The sequence below is a fragment of the Lynx canadensis genome, chromosome C1, assembly GCF_007474595.2.
Source record: "Lynx canadensis isolate LIC74 chromosome C1, mLynCan4.pri.v2, whole genome shotgun sequence".
NCBI lineage: Eukaryota > Metazoa > Chordata > Mammalia > Carnivora > Felidae > Lynx > Lynx canadensis.
The window spans coordinates 17482644-17499612 of record NC_044310.1 but is presented as its reverse complement, the minus strand read 5'-3'; the positions used below and the strand labels follow the sequence as shown (position 1 = coordinate 17499612).

At 45.7% G+C, this 16969-nt stretch overlaps 1 protein-coding gene across 1 annotated transcript; it reads left to right on the top strand.

Moving 5' to 3' along the window:
- Positions 1-2605: 2605 nt before the first annotated feature.
- Positions 2606-16564, top strand: FUCA1 (alpha-L-fucosidase 1). Its single transcript, XM_030327007.2, has 8 exons — positions 2606-3047; positions 4908-5042; positions 7417-7554; positions 9475-9580; positions 11980-12180; positions 13637-13827; positions 15476-15575; positions 15795-16564. Exons 1-8 carry the CDS (start codon positions 2674-2676, stop codon positions 15933-15935), a joined length of 1386 nt encoding a protein of 461 aa, XP_030182867.1. The 5' UTR covers positions 2606-2673; the 3' UTR covers positions 15936-16564.
- The last annotated feature ends 405 nt before the right edge of the window (positions 16565-16969 follow it).

Here is a 16969-nt window from a genome sequence, read left to right as displayed (position 1 = left end):
TATTTATTTATTTATTTTAATTTTTTTTTTAACGTTTATTTATTTTTGAGACAGAGAGAGACAGAGCATGAACGGGGGAGGGTCAGAGAGAGAGGGAGACACAGAATCTGAAACAGGCTCCAGGCTCTGAGCAGTCAGCACAGAGCCCGACGCGGGGCTCGAACTCACATACCACGAGATCGTGACCAGAGCCGAAGTCGGACGCTTAACCGACTGAGCCACCCAGGTGCCCCTAAAAATGTTTATTTATTTTTGAGAGAGAGAGAGAGAGAGAGAGCACGAGTGGGGGAGGGGCAAAGAGAGAGAGAGAGAGAGGGAGGGAGAATCCAAAGCAGGCTCCAGGCTCTGAGCCAGCAGCACAGAGCCCAACGTGGGGCTCGAACTCACGAACTGTGAGCTCATGACCTGAGCTGAAGTCGGATGCTTAACCGACTGAATCATCTAGGCATCCTGGCATGATTTTTTTAAGGTGAACTTGTGATTCCTTAAAGTTTGGGCATGTCTTTCTTTTTTTTTTTTTTTCAACGTTTATTTATTTTTGGGACAGAGAGAGACAGAGCATGAACGGGGGAGGGGCAGAGAGAGAGGGAGACACAGAATCGGAAACAGGCTCCAGGCTCTGAGCCATCAGCCCAGAGCCCGACGCGGGGCTCGAACTCACGGACCGCGAGATCGTGACCTGGCTGAAGTCGGACGCTTAACCGACTGCGCCACCCAGGCGCCCCTGGGCATGCCTTTCTTTAATCATTCGTGGGGTCTGCTCTCATTTTAGCAAAGAAAATGCCCCAAGTGCCTGGCATAAATTGACACTCAGCAAATATTTATTGTTTAACAAATGAAACTGGAGTTTAAAAATCATTTGCACGTACACACTTCCTACCTCTCTCTTTTCACATTCACACTCAATTTCTGCTCTAAGTAAAGAACTCGAGTTTATGGAGGAGGAGAGCAAGTGGGGAAAGGGGTCTGTGGATTTCACTGAGAACTCTCCTTATTATTTAGATGAGGGAACGGACCTAGACAGTGGACGAGACTTGCCCAGGAAGATCCAACAAGGTGATACCCAGTGCCAAAAATGCAGGTCTCCCAACTTCCGGTTTTATCCACACCGTCACCATGCCTCTCACCTACCAGTCCCTGCAGATTTACATTTTGGTGAGGAGAATAAGGAGACGTGAAGGTCACGGTGTCCCATTTTACCTTCCCCAAGATAAGTTCCATAACGTCAGAGCCCATTACTCACTCTGATCACTAGAAGATGTGTGCAAATGGGTTGGGTTAGGTTTCTCGAGGTGGTCCATGCTTACTGTTCTGGGCACTATGTTAACATAATCTTGCAGAGAAAGAAACACAGAAGATAAACTAGCCGTTCAATCAGCAACACCACTGTATTTCCTTATCACTCCTTGAATGAGGAAATGCTTGGTTTTGTCAACATAGGCTCCAACCCCTCCCAGAAAGATGCAGCCTGTAGAGGAGAGGCACAGATTCCACATCTGGAGACCTGGATTCTGGTCCCACCTCCGGCTCAAACTAGCCTCGTGATCCGAGGGCAACTCCAATCCCCTCTCTGGCTCTCAGTTTCCTCCTCCATAAGTAGGGAAGCGGATAGTGTCCAGGATCTCCAAAGTCCCTTCAAACTCTGATGTGCCTCAGCTCTCTCACTGATACGCGGGGACTGGCTGTGCCACATGGGGTCATTGGGCTTCCCCCACCTGATGGCCTCACCTGTTTGAGCACACAGCGTGTAAAAGGGTAGGGGAGCTGGTGACATCCCTGAGAGACAAAGTTGACACGGGCGCTCCTTGGGCCTGGGGCTCTCGATTTGCTCACTCTGCTCTTCTAAAAACGTTCCTTAGTGGCAGCCTGTGCCCGGGTCTTGTTTTTTTGTTTGGTTTTGTTTCATTTGTTTATTTTTAATTTACATCCAAGTTAGTTAGCATATAGAGCAATAATGATTTCAGGGGTAGATTCCAGTGATTCATCCCCTATGTATAACACCCAGTGCTCATCCCAACAAATGTCTTCCTCAATGCCCCTTGACCGTTTAGCCCATCCCCCCCACCCACAGCCCCTCCAGCCACCCTCGGTTTGTTCTCTAGGGTCTCATTTTTCCAATTAGATATTACACTCTTTGAATTGCCTCAGAATGCCCAAAGCAAGTTCAGTAAATATTAGACGGGCCCAGTGACCACAGAGGCTCTTCCTCTCTCGGCGCCCACTCTTCCCCCTCTTCTTCCCTGGCATCCCTCTAGCCCGCATTTCTGCCTGGGCCGTCACTATGCCCTTCCATCTGGTATTCCTGCCTCCAGGCTGGCTCTTCTCTACTAACGTTCGAAAAGTCCTCTATGGCTCCCAATGACAAAATGCACTAGTCCCAGCTCTCAGCACTCGCCAGGCCTTCCTCACCCCCACGATTTAACCCAGCTGGGACTTCCTCATCCCTCAGGGATCACGGTCAACGACCCTTTGCGTTTTTCTCCTTTTGAGCGCCAGAGGGCGCTGCAGGAAAAGCCGCGGCGGAGAGGAACACAGTCGCCAAGCCGCCTAGGTTGACACGCCCCTTTTCCCCTCCGAGCCAATCATTAGTTAGAGTAGGCGGAACCGGGCGGCCCGCACCTGCGCGTTAAGAAGCGGAGAGGAGGCTCGGAGTCCGCCACTCGGTTCTCCGAGATGAAGTCGCGGGCGGTGGGCGCCGGGCTGGTGCTGCTGCTGCTGGTGCTGCTCCGAGCCGCATACGTGCGCGGGTTCCGGCCTCAGCCCCGTTATACCCCGGACTGGCAGAGTCTGGACTCCCGGCCGCTGCCGGAGTGGTTCGACAAGGCCAAGTTCGGGGTGTTCGTGCACTGGGGCGTGTTCTCGGTGCCGGCCTGGGGCAGCGAGTGGTTCTGGTGGCACTGGAAGGGCGAGGGGCTGCCGCAGTACGAGCAGTTCATGAGGGACAACTACCCGCCCGGCTTCAGCTACGCCGACTTCGGGCCGCAATTCACCGCGCGCTTCTTCAACCCGGACAGCTGGGCCGATCTCTTCCAGGCGGCGGGGGCCAAGTGAGTGTCGCCGCGGGGACCGGCGGAGCTCGCGTTCCCGGCTCGGGCTGACGTTGGGCAGGTGGGAACTGAGTGGGGGGGGGGGGGGGAGGCGAGGCCGCTGTCCCCGGGTCGCACGGCTGCCTGGCCGACTTAAGGTCCCCCCGGGGCCTGTGATTTGCCTCCTGAAGGATGCAGAACTGAATGTAGCACTCCTGATCAGGAGAAGGCGCGTCTGTTGGGGGGTTCGAAGAAAATAAAGCTTTCAGGGAGGTGGTGGTCTGGAAAGCCCCCTTGTCTACACCTGTTGATCGAGACGATTGAGCTCTGATACCTAATGTCCTTCCAGGTCAACAAGACAATCAGGATTCCAGAATTTTAATCCAGTGGTCTGGAGTTTTGTTACCTCCCTGCAGCCTCCTTCCATGGTGATAGAAAGGGGTGTATTTAGTTCCTTTCAGCCTTAATATCTCCCAGGGGAAGAGGGAGGGGAGGGGAGTTCTGGTGTGCAGTCCATTTGGACAACAGTACCAGTTCTCACTCACCTGCTCTTCTCAGTGCCCTGCACACAGAAAGTACTCAAGAAATGTCTGAACTGTTTTGATAACTGTTGGAGCTTGAGTGTGGTCGGTGCAGAGAACTGAGAGTGTGGCATGCTGAAATGGGGAAGGGAGAGGCTGTTAAAGGCTGGGGCCAATCCTGAAGGACTAATCCATGAGGGCAGTGTGTGAAGTCAGGTGTGAAGTGAGGGGATGGTTCCCTTCAGCTTCTAGAAGAATCAGCTTGGCGGCCGGGAGGGAAGCAGGTTGGAAGAGGGTAAGAATGGAGGCCGGGAGGTTTCCGGGCTCCTGGCTTAGAGTGGCCTTCCACCCTTACCTTGTCTTCTCAGTCATTTTCTGGGTTTTAGTTTCCCTTGGGTAAGTTCTTTTGTCCTAAAAAAAAATTACAGCTGACTCTTACTAGTGTTTGCCAATAAATATGTGGGAACATAAGGCTTGACCAAATGGAGGAGGTGGTCACTGTCTAATGGGAGCCTTAGAGATCCATACTTTACAAATGACAAAAAATTAAAATCTGGGAGACATCCTTTGTCCAGACCCCTTATTTTGTAGCCCAGGTGACTAGCCCAGACAGAGGAAGGGAACTAATGTCCTGCATCCAAATCTCATGACTCCAAGGCGAAGGTTCTTTCCACCACACCAGGGGTCTGCATACTGTGGCCTGAGAGATGGGTCCCCTCTGCCTGTTTCTATAAGTTCCATGAGATGAGAATGATTTTTACATTTTAAAGGGTTTAAAAAAGAAAAAGGATATGCTACGGAGAGGAGTGGGGGCCACAAAGGCTGAAGTACTATCTATCTGGCCTTTCAAGTCCTAGAGCTCCCTACTACAGCCAGTGATTAAATTATCACGTGCAGGCTTCCTCTGTTTTTCTGCCATTAAAGCAAATGAGATGTTGAGTGATTTGGTTGTTATTTCGACATTTTTCTCCCCAGTTCTTTTGGTCTTTTGTCACCTCTGTAAGTGAGAGGCAATCCAGGTGACCTTTGCCTTTACTTTTCTATCATCTGCTATTTCCAGAACCGGAGAGCTAAGGTGCACTTCTTTTCCCTTATCTACTCCTCCCTTCACTCTGGGCGTCCTCCTTGGCTGGGGACTAAAGAATTGTCCTCCATAAGTTTGCTTCCATTCCTAAAACTCCCCATGGGGATTTGTGACTGCAGCAGCTCCCTGGGTGTCGCTAATGTAATTACCCATGCAAGTACGTTTTCTGTAATCAAGTTCTCCGGACCATTTTTAAAACCCTCAGGCATGCTGGGTAAGTTCACGCTTGTGGCCCGCCGCCTGCTTCCTTTGCTCATGTAGTTTTGATGTCCACAGATACGTAGTCCTGACAACAAAGCATCACGAAGGCTTCACAAACTGGCCAAGTCCTGTGTCTTGGAACTGGAACTCCAAGGATGTGGGTCCCCATCGCGATTTGGTTGGTGAGTTGGGAAAAGCTGTTCAGAAGAGGTAGGTATCTACAGATGGTTACTCTCTCATGTCTTTTGATGCACCATTTCTCTCCGATCTTACGTGTCGTCTAAGTTTACGTTCAGCGAGTAGCCTGGCCTTTGAATTAGCAGGCTCTGATGCCCAGCACTTTTCATGCCTGAACTTTTCATGATACCGTGAGAGAAGGTCATGGCCTTGTTTAGGTGAAGGATACCCAGAGTAGCCCACAATGCCTCATTTGCACTCTGTGAAGGATTCTTTCTGGAAGGCCTTGCAACCCAAGGCCTTTTCTAGTGGCTGATGAAGGACTGGGTCTGTCATTTTTGTGTCCCCCTTAGCTGTCAACATACAGCTTTGCAGGCATTCGGAGAAAGTTTGGATGAATGGTAGATCCAGAGGGAACTGAAAAGGGCAGTTAGAGCAGCCAAAAAGTGAGGTAAGGAGCCGCTTGGTTGATTCTAATTAATGCTTCCTAATATTTATCAACTTAATAAGAAGTAACTTTCCCAAGGGGCGCCTGGGGGGCTCAGTCAGTTAAGCATCAGACTCTTGATTTCGGCTCAGGTCATGCTCTCACTGTTCCTGGGATGGAGCGTCCCCCACATCAGGCTCTGTGCCGAGAGCTCGGAGCCTACTTGGGATTTTCTCTCCTTCTCTCTGCTGGTGCGCTCACTCCCTCTCTCTCTCTCTCTCTCTCAAATAAACGTTAAACGTTAAAAAAAAAAAAAAAAAAAAAAGTAACTTCCCAAGATCAAAGAGCTAGGAAATGGTAGAAGTGGGCTTTGAACCCCATTATCCTGGTTTTGTGCCCTACAATTCTAGGTATGTTTGCCTGTGGAGAGGAAAAGTAGTATTTGTCCCCTGCCCAATCCCACTCTTTTGTGATTTGGTAAACTTGCTGCCCTGTTTCAGGGATAGGCCAGCTGCCTGTTTGTATAAATAAAGTTTGATTGGAACACAGTTACGTCCACTCATTTATGGGTTATGTCTGGGGCTGCTTCAGGCTGCAACTTCAGAGTTGTGATAGAGACCGTGAGGCCCACAAAGTCTAAAATGCTATGTGGCCATAAAGAAAGCGTTTACTGACTCTGGTCACCTGTTCAGTATTCAGTCTCCCAATGCTGTGCTTGGCTCACAGTCCTGCTGTAAAACTCTGAGATGTTGATGAGATCTGGATTTTACCATCCTTGATTTTTACCTTCTTTGTACCTGGTTAGGCCCCAGGTCATATGATGAAACACTTAACTCTAATGCTTTCTGCCTTATCTGTGCGGTTGCAGTGTTATCCTTCTTACTGAGTATAGCATTTCTGTGACACCACTTAGAACTCAAAACAAGTTTTATTGTGTACAAAAATAGGTCACTTTGACCCTTTTTCATTTTGGCTAAGAATTCTTAACATTTCAATGTTAAGAACTATTAGTAAATCTTAGGTAAATGAAACAATAAACCTGTATTCATTAATTTCAACTAAATAGAAAATGTTACTAATGATCACTTCTGAGAGATAAGATTTTGGATATTCTTTATATTTTTTTCTATTTCCCAGTATCTTTACAATATGTATTCTTTCTTATGACTGACAGAGAAAAACAGTTTTTTTTTTTTTTTTTTAATTTTTTTTTTTTAATGTTTATTTGTTTTTGAGACAGAGAGAGACAGAGCATGAACAGGGGAGGGTCAGAGAGAGGGAGACACAGAATCTGAAACAGGCTCCAGGCTCTGTGCTGACAGCCCCCCCGACGCGGGGCTCGAACTCACGGACCGCAAGATCATGACCTGAGCCGAAGTCGGCTGCTTAACCGACTGAGCCACCCAGGCGCCCCGAAAAACAGTTCTTAAAAAAGAACTATGTGTCATTACTGAGATAATGGACATAGATAAAATATGGTTTAAATAACATTTGGTGTTAAGATAGTTATGTATAAAAAGTAGTCATGTGTATTATCAAAAACCCAATCATCTGTTTAAGTTAATGATAAGACATAATTTAAGGAAATGGTTTGGGATCCCACTGCCCTGCATACCCTTACGGGTGAGTTTCACTGAGATGTAAAATGCTGTCACTGATTTTTCTTTCTTTTTTTTTTTTTTTAATTTTTTTTTTTTCAACGTTTTTTTATTTATTTTTGAGACAGAGAGAGACAGAGCATGAACGGGGGAGGGGCAGAGAGAGAGGGAGACACAGAATCGGAAACAGGCTCCAGGCTCCGAGCCATCAGCCCAGAGCCCGACGCGGGACTCGAACTCACGGACCGCGAGATCGTGACCTGGCTGAAGTCGGACGCTTAACCGACTGCGCCACCCAGGCGCCCCTGTCACTGATTTTTCTTAAACTAAGTTATTTTTTCTTTGCTTACTGGACAGGTACTGTTCTGTTTTTCTTTCTCAGGAACATGCGTTATGGACTCTATCACTCACTTTTAGAATGGTTCCACCCACTCTACCTACTTGATAAGAAAAATGGCTTCAAAACACAGCATTTTGTCCATGCAAAAACAATGCCAGAACTGTACGACCTTGTTTACAGGTAAAAAAAAAAAAAAAAAAAATTCTTTTTGGTCTTACGACTTTTATCAGTGAAATTAGAGCTTCCTATAGAATACTGATAAGTTGGGGGGAAGGGGAAAGGAAGGACTATGGAAAAAAATCTACAAGACATCAAAATAAGAATGGTGGTTTGTATTAAGACAGAATATATTTTTTTCCTCCTCTACTTCTCAAAACTCCCATAATGTGGTCATAATTGTCTTTATAGGTTAAAATGAACAAAACCAAGGATGGTGGTTAAGTCAAAACTTCAGTCCCTCTTTACATGTAGTTTTCTCTGTCGGGACCTTGCAGAGGGGCAACAAGGCCCAAAGAACCCTGCGTAGGATTTGGCATCCGGCAGATTTGCATTTGAACCCTGGCTCTTGTTACAAGCCTTAAATGACTACCCTTCTGAGCCTCAGATTCTCACCGTGTAAAGTAGGGAAATAATGCCTTTTACATAGGGCTCAGAACGATATGTGAAAAGTACCTGTCACCTTGCCTGTACAGAAAAAGGGTGGCGTTACCATTATTATCATTAAAACGATCACTTTCGCATTGGGGTTCATCACTAGTCTTCACCATGTTTTATTTCTAGTTTGCCCTTCTCGCACCTGGGCGTGCCACCTCGTAGAGGATGGTGAACCTTTAAGACTCTAGCGGCAGCCATCTCTGCCTGGACTCTCATTTTAGACCAAAACAAAAACAAAACTCCTTGCGTCCAGATGACTTCCCTAAGGAAATAGTACGGTTGTAAGAGACCCTCAGAGGTTCGGAGTCCCGACAGAACTGGATCTGAAACCCGGTTCTTTTTCTTGCTGGCTGTATGGCCTTGAACAAACTCCTTAATCTGCCTAGATCTCCGTTTCTTTACCTGAGAAAGGAGGTTAATAGACACTGCAGGGCTGTTGTGGAAACTAATGAGGTAATGATGAGTATAAAGTGCCTAATACAGTTTCTCATACACGGTACCACACAGGCCACCTGCGTTATATCTTGCCTCAGACAGGCAATCTTTTTCCTGAAGTCCACTTGCTGTCCTGCTTACAGAGCACAGCACAGGATCAGGCATCAGGTAAATTTGCACTTGAGTTTCAGCTCCTATTACTTACAGGCTTTGCCACCTAAAACACACTGCCCTGCTGAGCATCAGGTTCTTGCTCTCTAAATGGGAATAATCGTGCTTACCTCATAGGTGCGTGTGCTCACGCCGCATAGAGCTCAGAGTGTCAATATGTGAAAGGTGCAGCTGTGGCTCAAGTGGACTCAGAAGATCCTTTATAGTTGAAGCTATGGCAGTTGTCCAAAAACAGCGCGTTTGGTGGAATAGTTGAAGCTTTTTTTTTTTTTTTTAACATTTATTCATTTTTGAGAGACCGTGTGAGCGGGGGAGGGGCAGAGAGAGAGGGAGACACAGAATCCGAAGCAGGCTCCAGGCTCTGAGCTGTCAGCACAGAGCCTGATGCGGGACTAGAACTCACAGACCACGAGATCATGACCTGAGCTGAAGTCAGACGCTTAACCGACTGAGCCGCCCAGGCGCCCCGAAGCGCTTAATACATCTTAAAAGCAGACACCTTAATCCTACAGTTCTGGAGCACCACTCTTGATCAGAAGTAGTTGCTGGAAGGAAATCAAATTGTATATATACTGATTACGACTCTTTTTTCGGAAGACATTGAAAAAAGATTAGGAGGCAATATACCAAAATATTGTGTATTAAACAGCGGTTATATGAGGAACCATAACAGTTACAGCTGTTGTTTTTGTCTCTTTAGTTTTCCACATTCTCTGCACCATGTAATTTTTTGGTACTTTCAAAACGGGAGAAATTTTTATATTTGTTGCAAAATAGATCCGTAAGACCTTACTGCGAACAGATTCAGATGATAAACTTTCCTAATTGTGTATCTTTCAGGTATGAACCTGACTTGATTTGGTCTGATGGAGAGTGGGAATGTCCTGATACTTACTGGAACTCTACAGAGTTTCTTTCTTGGCTCTACAATGATAGCCCAGTCAAGGCATGTGATTGTATGACTTCTCTCTTATTTGTCTGTTATGAGAAAAGAAAGAGTAAGGAGCCAAGATCTGGAGTAATAACAGTGACAACAGCAGCAATAATAAATACTAATAGCAACGTGGAGGTGGTAGGGACCAGGGGACTTCATGGATAGTAAGGGTTTCTCCTTTTCCCCCCTTCCTTAGAGTATAAGCTTTTCTTTTTCTTCTTTAATTCTTGATTTAAATTTTTTTTTTTTAATATTTACTTGTTCTTGAGAGACAGAGCATGAATGGGAGAGGAGCAGAGAGAGAGGGAGACAGAATCCGAAGCAGGCTCCAGGCCCTGAGCTGTCAGCACAGAGCCCGACGCAGGGCTCGAACTCACAGATCGTGAGATCATGACCTGAGCTGAAGTTGGACGCTCAATGGACTGAGCCACCTTTGATTCTTGACTTTGACAACAGAGGTTTACATCTTGTTAAATTTAAGGAGTAGAATAGAAGCAGTATGTAGAAATCCCAGAGACTTAGAGAAAGTAAAATATACTATTAAGCACAGGAACATTATAAATGAAAAAAAAAAAAAACAAAAAACCGGCCCTCCCCCCCAAATTAATAGACAAAACATAAAAATTAAATGATGGGAATGAGATGTACATATTTATGACTGTACCTAATCTGTGTTGGTCATGTGGTTTAACTCTCGAGGAAATTTCCTTTCCCTTCTATCCAAATTCTTGACGGAACTTTGCCTCCCTCCCCTCCCCCTCCTCCTCCCCCCTGCTACATACTCAGCACTATGACACTGTATAGCTGCCCATTTCTGGTTTGTATTTCCGTACGCTTACAAAGTCACAGAAGCCTGGGTCTTCACCGCACAAAAATTTAACAATTCTGCATATTCTGGATTTGTTGTGGATTTTCAAGAAAAATCCAAGTATAGCACCAGGTTGTACTGAGCTATCTTGGTAGATTCATAAACCTCCTAAGGAGCTTGTTGGGTAACTGTTACTAAATTCAGGAGGTAAAAAGGGAAAAACCGATGTGGCAACTAGAAATTAAGAGTGGTTTTCTGGGATTTGCTAAGTGTGGAGGGACTCAGGGGCACAGCTTAAAACGGGCTTTCCCCAAGGTGCTCACCCTGGACCGGCTCCGATGTGCACCCTCGGGTGGGACGCTGCAGGTGCTGTTCTGCACACTCTTGTTCTACGCTTTCTCGTGCGTTAGGAAGGAGGGTTATTTCGGAGCTATGCTCATCTTGGGAAAGTGCTTTTAGGAGAAGTCCCTTTTCCTTACTGTTCCTTCTGTCCGTAATTCCCACATTGCTCCCTCCTGTGCTTCCTCCAGTCTTCCCCCAGAGATCATCTGATTCGTGCAGCCTTCCTAGTCCCCCTGTCTGAAACTGCAGCATGCCCCTGTCTCCCTGCTGGCTTTTTCTCTCAGCACTACCTGGCTTAACATTTTTTCAGATGTCACTTGCCTTGTTTCTTAACTCTCTCTCACTAAAGGGTCAGCTTTCTGAGGGCAAGGTTTTGGGTCTATTGATTGCTACATCCCCAACCCCAAGAACAGTACTTAGCCAGTTGGGCACCTAATAAGTATTAGTTAAATGTTAACTAAATCTGGCTTCTGACAATTCATATTCTTTGCTAGAATTAAGAAACACTCCCGGATTAGTGTTTCCCCTTTAAGTTAGGTAATTAACTCTGCTGTGCTGTCATATTGTCCACACGTCTGTCTCCTCAGTCAGTCTCTGCTGGATCTCTAAGGACAAAAACTGTTTTATTCACCTTAGATATGCCAGCACGAGCATAATGGTAGTATTAATCATTAACATTGAGATAATCTGCGTAATTTCTCAGAGTTCAGCAAAGATTTGAAGGAAGGAAAAGAATATTTGCCGACTTTTCTTTACCTAGGAAAAGGAAGTCAGGGTTATATAGTGGAAAGCATCTTGGGCTGGGTTCACCTACCAGCTTCACAATCCCAGCTTCCTGAAACTCTGCCCAGGGATGTGACCTTGGGCAAGTCTTCTCTCCATTCCTCCTTTATAGAAGAAGTGGTTTACCAGATGGTCTTTAAAACAGGCTCTCCCAGCTCTGACGTTACCTATGGGCCTAGCAGGGTTTCTCAGCCTAGCACTGTAGACATTTGGGGCTGGATGTTTTGTGGTGAGACATTTAACAGCATCCCTGGCCTCTACCCATAGATAACAATAGCACCACCCCAACTGTGGCAACCAAAAATGTCTCTAGACTTTGCCAAAAGTCTCCAGAGTAAAACAGCCCCCAAATGAGAACCACTGTTGTAGACCAAGTCTGCTCCTTCTGTCCAGATACATACTTAATTTACCAAACAGCATTACATAAGGAAGCTAGGTGGTTTGACCTCTGGTGACCCAGTACTCTTTCTTCCTTTAGGACAAGGTAGTGGTAAATGACCGATGGGGTCAGAACTGTTCCTGTCACCATGGAGGATACTACAACTGTCAGGATAAATTCAAGCCAGAGAGCTTGCCAAATCACAAGTGGGAAATGTGTAGCTCCATAGACAAGGTCTCCTGGGGCTATCGTCGCAACATGGTGATATCTGACGTCGCAACTGAGTGTGAAATCATTTCGGTAAGAACGCTTACGAGTTAGGTGTTTGTTAACTACTATCTCAAACTAGCTTTCTAACTAAGAGTGGTGGGAGCATTCTGGGATGGAAGTGCAAGTCGATCTATCGACCCACTGGGGTCGTTGAACATACCCACAGAAACCTGTCCTAAGGAAATCATTGTAATTACAGAAGAAGGTTTTACATACAGAGATGTTCTTCCCAGGATTATCTGCAGTTGGACATGTGGGTTGTGTTCATTTCTGGCAGCCATAAGGGGATATTTAAGTAGATTTGGGGATTTTCCTTGACTATTAAGTTTATGAATGTAATATTGGGTCAGTGCCTGGGGATTGCGTGAAAAAATAAGTTATGAATTACCACAGCTATATAAAATCTATTTCCACTGCATAGGAAAAAGACCAGAAGGGAGTATCAAAAGTTGGTGGTGTAGTGTCTTTGGGATACTGTAACAAATTCTCCTTTTTAAAATTTTATGAGTGTAACCATAATTTTTCTGGGCCTCCTTGAAGTGCACCTGTTTGAGGTCATAGTAAATACACACACACACACCCCACTCCAGAAGCCTTGAAGAATATATTTCTTTACAGCATCTTTTCCCAGAGAGACAGCATATATATTTATGTAGCCCATTTCTTTTTTTTTTTTAATGTTTATTTATTTATTTTTGAGAGAGGGAGAGAGACAGAGCACGAGTGGGGGAGGGGCAGAGAGAGAGGGAGACATAGAATCCCAAGCAGGCTCCAGGCTCCGAGCTGTCAGCACAGAGCCCGATGCGGGGATCGAACCCATGAACTGTAAGATCACGACCTGAGCCAAAGGCGGACAGACACTTAACCGACTGAGCCACCCAGGCTACATAGCCCATTTCATACAGAGCGTCCTGAATTCTGCAGATCTTGTCCATGTCCCCAAAGTGCCCCTAGCACCCCCCTCAAAATCTCTCTTGTCTTATCCCCATATTCTCTCTATGTGGCTCCATGGGATCACATCACAGCAAAGTGTTTTGTCCTCCCCTTCCCTGCTTACCCTTTCCCCTTCTGACACATGACCTTCCCAGTGCGTGCCACACCGTGGGAAGTGCAGGCTGACACGGAAGCACCCATGATCACTTCCTGGAATTCAAGTTAATCTATTTCTCCACTCTGTGGCAGGATTTTTTCAGTTTTCTCATATAAGCCCGTCCTGCTTTCATAATGACAAAAAATATATGGCATTTTCAAAAGGGTAAAGGCTATTCACCAAAGGAGATTCTTTTTCTTAATACCTATGTGTTTCAGATTCTGTGTCTCCCTCTCTCTCTGACCCTCCCCCGTTCATGCTCTGTCTCTCTCTGTCTCAAAAATAAATAAACATTAAAAAAAAATTTTTTTTTAAATAAAAAAATACCTATGTGTTCTCAACATCATGCTGGGCTTAGCACTCATAGCTATGGTTTCACTCTTCTGCTCTCTCCAGGAACTGGTTCAGACAGTGAGCTTGGGAGGCAACTACCTTCTCAACATTGGACCAACTAAAGATGGGCTGATAGTTCCCATCTTCCAAGAAAGGCTTCTTGCTGTTGGGAAGTGGCTGAGCATCAATGGGGAGGCCATCTATTCCTCTAAACCGTGGAGGAAGCAACTGGAGAAGAACACGACATCTGTGTGGTGAGCTTGTCCTTCGTTGCGGGCGGGAGCAGGACGGCGGCCCGTCCCAAACTGGCGTCTCCTCGGGTCCGCAGTGTTAGAAGCCAGGCTGGAAGCCATCTTGATTGAGGAAACCCGGAGCCGTTCTTTTGCTGTTAAATTTGTACCCCAATTTATGTCTGAAGCCACCAGGATATCTTTGACTCGTGAGAGGTGTGGTGGGCTTCGTGGAGGAAGGAGCCACGAGGCATCTGTTAACATACTTGACCTTGTTACCCTATCTCTAAAAATAGTAATAGCCAATACTTGCACAGCACCTACAGTGTGTTAGGCTCCAATCCAAATTCTTCCCATTCACATAATCCCTTCAGTAGCCCCACCAAGCAGACACTGTTATCATCCCCATGTTGCAAGTGAGAAGGGGACCCAGGGCAGTTCTATACAGTTCCTAACCCTAGGACCACAAAGCTAACTAGTGGAGAAGTTGTGATCGAAACTTGGAATTTCGAATCTAGTTATTTGACCCTGGGCCTGTGTTTTTCTTTTTTTTTTTCTTTTTTTTTTTTTTAAATTTTTTTTTTCAACCTTTATTTATTTCTGGGACAGAGAGAGACAGAGCATGAACGGGGGAGGGGCAGAGAGAGAGGGAGACACAGAATCGGAAACAGGCTCCAGGCTCCGAGCCATCAGCCCAGAGCCTGACGCGGGGCTCGAACTCACAGACCGCGAGATCGTGACCTGGCTGAAGTCGGACACTTAACCGACTGCGCCACCCAGGCGCCCCAAGGGCCTGTGTTTTTCAAGTGCGAAGCTGGGCAAAGATACTTAACTTCCCGGAGTTGTTGTGATGGTTAAGTGCGATAACTTATGTAAAGCGCCCGAGAGCATGCCCAGCGTATACAAAGTGCTCAGTGAAAGGTATCTGCAGGTGTTACACCATAGCACATAGGTCTTTGGATCAGGGGAAACACGTTCATCCTTCCGTTTCAAGTGAATTTCTTTTTTTTTTTTTTTTTTAATTTTTTTTTCAACGTTTATTTATTTTTGGGACAGAGAGAGACAGAGCATGAATGGGGGAGGGGCAGAGAGAGAGGGAGACACAGAATCGGAAACAGGCTCCAGGCTCTGAGCCATCAGCCCAGAACCTGACGCGGGGCTCGAACTCACGGACCGCGAGATCGTGACCTGGCTGAAGTCGGACGCTTAACCGACTGCGCCACCCAGGCGCCCCTTTTTCGAGTGAATTTCTATTTAGTGATTTTCATCCTCTTCTCTAAGCCTGGTGAACTCTCAGAACAAATGCGTCTTTATTGTACATCTTGCCCTTGTTAGATCCTCTGCTGTTCTCCCACGGATTTGGGGTTGAAAAAAGATTTGAATAATAAGGGAAGTGGCTTCAATGTGAAATAACTAGTATAAGCGTTAAAATTTTTTAAAGAAAATTTCTAGCCCAGTAGAGCAGGAAAATGGAAGAGATCACCAAAACGAGCCTTCCAAGGCTGTTTTCTTTCCTTCCTGCAGACCTGGTATCCAAGTAAGCATCACTTCCTAGCAGCAGTGACAGACTCAAGGTCTTGGAGTTGGTAGATAACTGAAAGGGAGATGTATAAGGTTATGTGTCAGGGTCACAAGCCAGGTATTTCTGACAATGGTGTTTCTTTTTTCCCAGGTATACCTCAAGAGAAACAACTGTTTATGCCATTTTCCTGCACTGGCCAGAAAATGGAGTCTTAAGCCTCGTATCCCCCATAACTACCTCGACTACACAGGTAAGGAGCCTCTCAGTCTGTCCTTTCTGAGAGGTAACTTTTTTTAAAGGAATGGGAGGTCATCTCTGTTTCTTCCCTTTGGCCCCAGTTTTCCCCCATTTTGAATCCCCTTCTGCCCTGCCCTGGCCCGGTGTGGCTGTATTCTGTATTCAATACTCAGTGCACTGTATTCTGTACTCAGTGCACTGATGTGTGATCATTCCCTTTTACTTTCTGCAGATAACGATGCTGGGGATCCAAAAAGATCTGAAATGGTCTACAGATCCAGAAGGAGGTCTACTCATTTATCTGCCCCAGTTACCACTCCTTACTCTCCCAGTTGACTTTGGTTGGACTATAAAGCTGGTAGGAGTGGAGTGACCACTGGAGCTCAGGCAGAACGGTCTTCTCTTTGCTGTTTTGATTTTCCTCTTATAGCACCATCGTTGTAATAAACTACTTCTCTACTCGGAGCTGGATTTTCCAACACATTTTAATCAAAGGAACTGAGTGTCTGTACTGATGTCTCTGTGGATCAGGGATCTGAGATCCATGGCTAGCATGTCTCTCTCTGAGCAGAAGGAACTAATCGGTTAAGCTCTGAGTTCATCCTTCTCTTCCTAACTCGGGAAATTCTCTACCCTGGAAACTTCCCTCCATTCTCTGTGTTCGAAACCTGTTTGCTTACTCAGTGACTTCAGGTAAAGAATAAGCCAGTCACCCTATTGCCTGTGGAAGGAGGTGAAAAAGGTTTAGCAAGCTCAACCACATGCTGTTTACCTAGTGTCATTTGTCATCCCCACCCTTCCAAGAGGTGGAGAGCCTGGAAGGGAAAGAAGAGGCTTGCTAGACTGCAGGTGGTCAGCTCTTTGAAAGTTTCCAAAGCAAACTAGGGACTCAGAAGTCCAGTTTGTTTACAGAGATATTATGAAGGAAATGAATGTGATTCTGCCTTGCTTTTTAAAATACGATCAAATGAATAAATTTTTATGTCAAATCATTTCTACCAAAAAGCATGTTGTAGTCTTCTTCTCCCAGTTTCTATATGGACTGCTTATAAAAAGCTTTATATTTCTGTAAAAAGAAAAAAAAAAAAAAAGACTCGCCAAGTCTCCTTAATGCAGAACAGAGAACATAATTCCTTGATTTTTTTGCTTCTCTAATACTGCTTCTTTTGAGTTGGCTACCAGTTCAGCCCCCCCCCCCCCTTTAATTATAGATCTAATCAGATTTTCCATTTCTTTTTTATTTGGTAGATATATTTAGACATCTTAACACGACGTTTAAGGAATGTTTGTTTTCTCAAGCACATGGAATATTTATAAATACCAAAGGGACGCTATCATACAGATGTCTGCAACATAATTAAAGGACCATAAAAAAATAAAAACCTGGAGGAAAAAAGCCTATAGGTT

Excerpts from the sequence above, each read along its gene's own strand:
- FUCA1 (XM_030327007.2), top strand. The coding sequence starts at position 2,674 with ATGAAGTCGCGGGCGGTGGGCGCCGGGCTGGTGCTGCTGCTGCTGGTG. Across the intron at positions 5,043-7,416 it reads GGAAAAGCTGTTCAGAAGAG|GAACATGCGTTATGGACTCT; the intron begins GTAGGTATCTAC and ends TTTCTTTCTCAG. Across the intron at positions 9,581-11,979 it reads ACAATGATAGCCCAGTCAAG|GACAAGGTAGTGGTAAATGA; the intron begins GCATGTGATTGT and ends TTCTTCCTTTAG.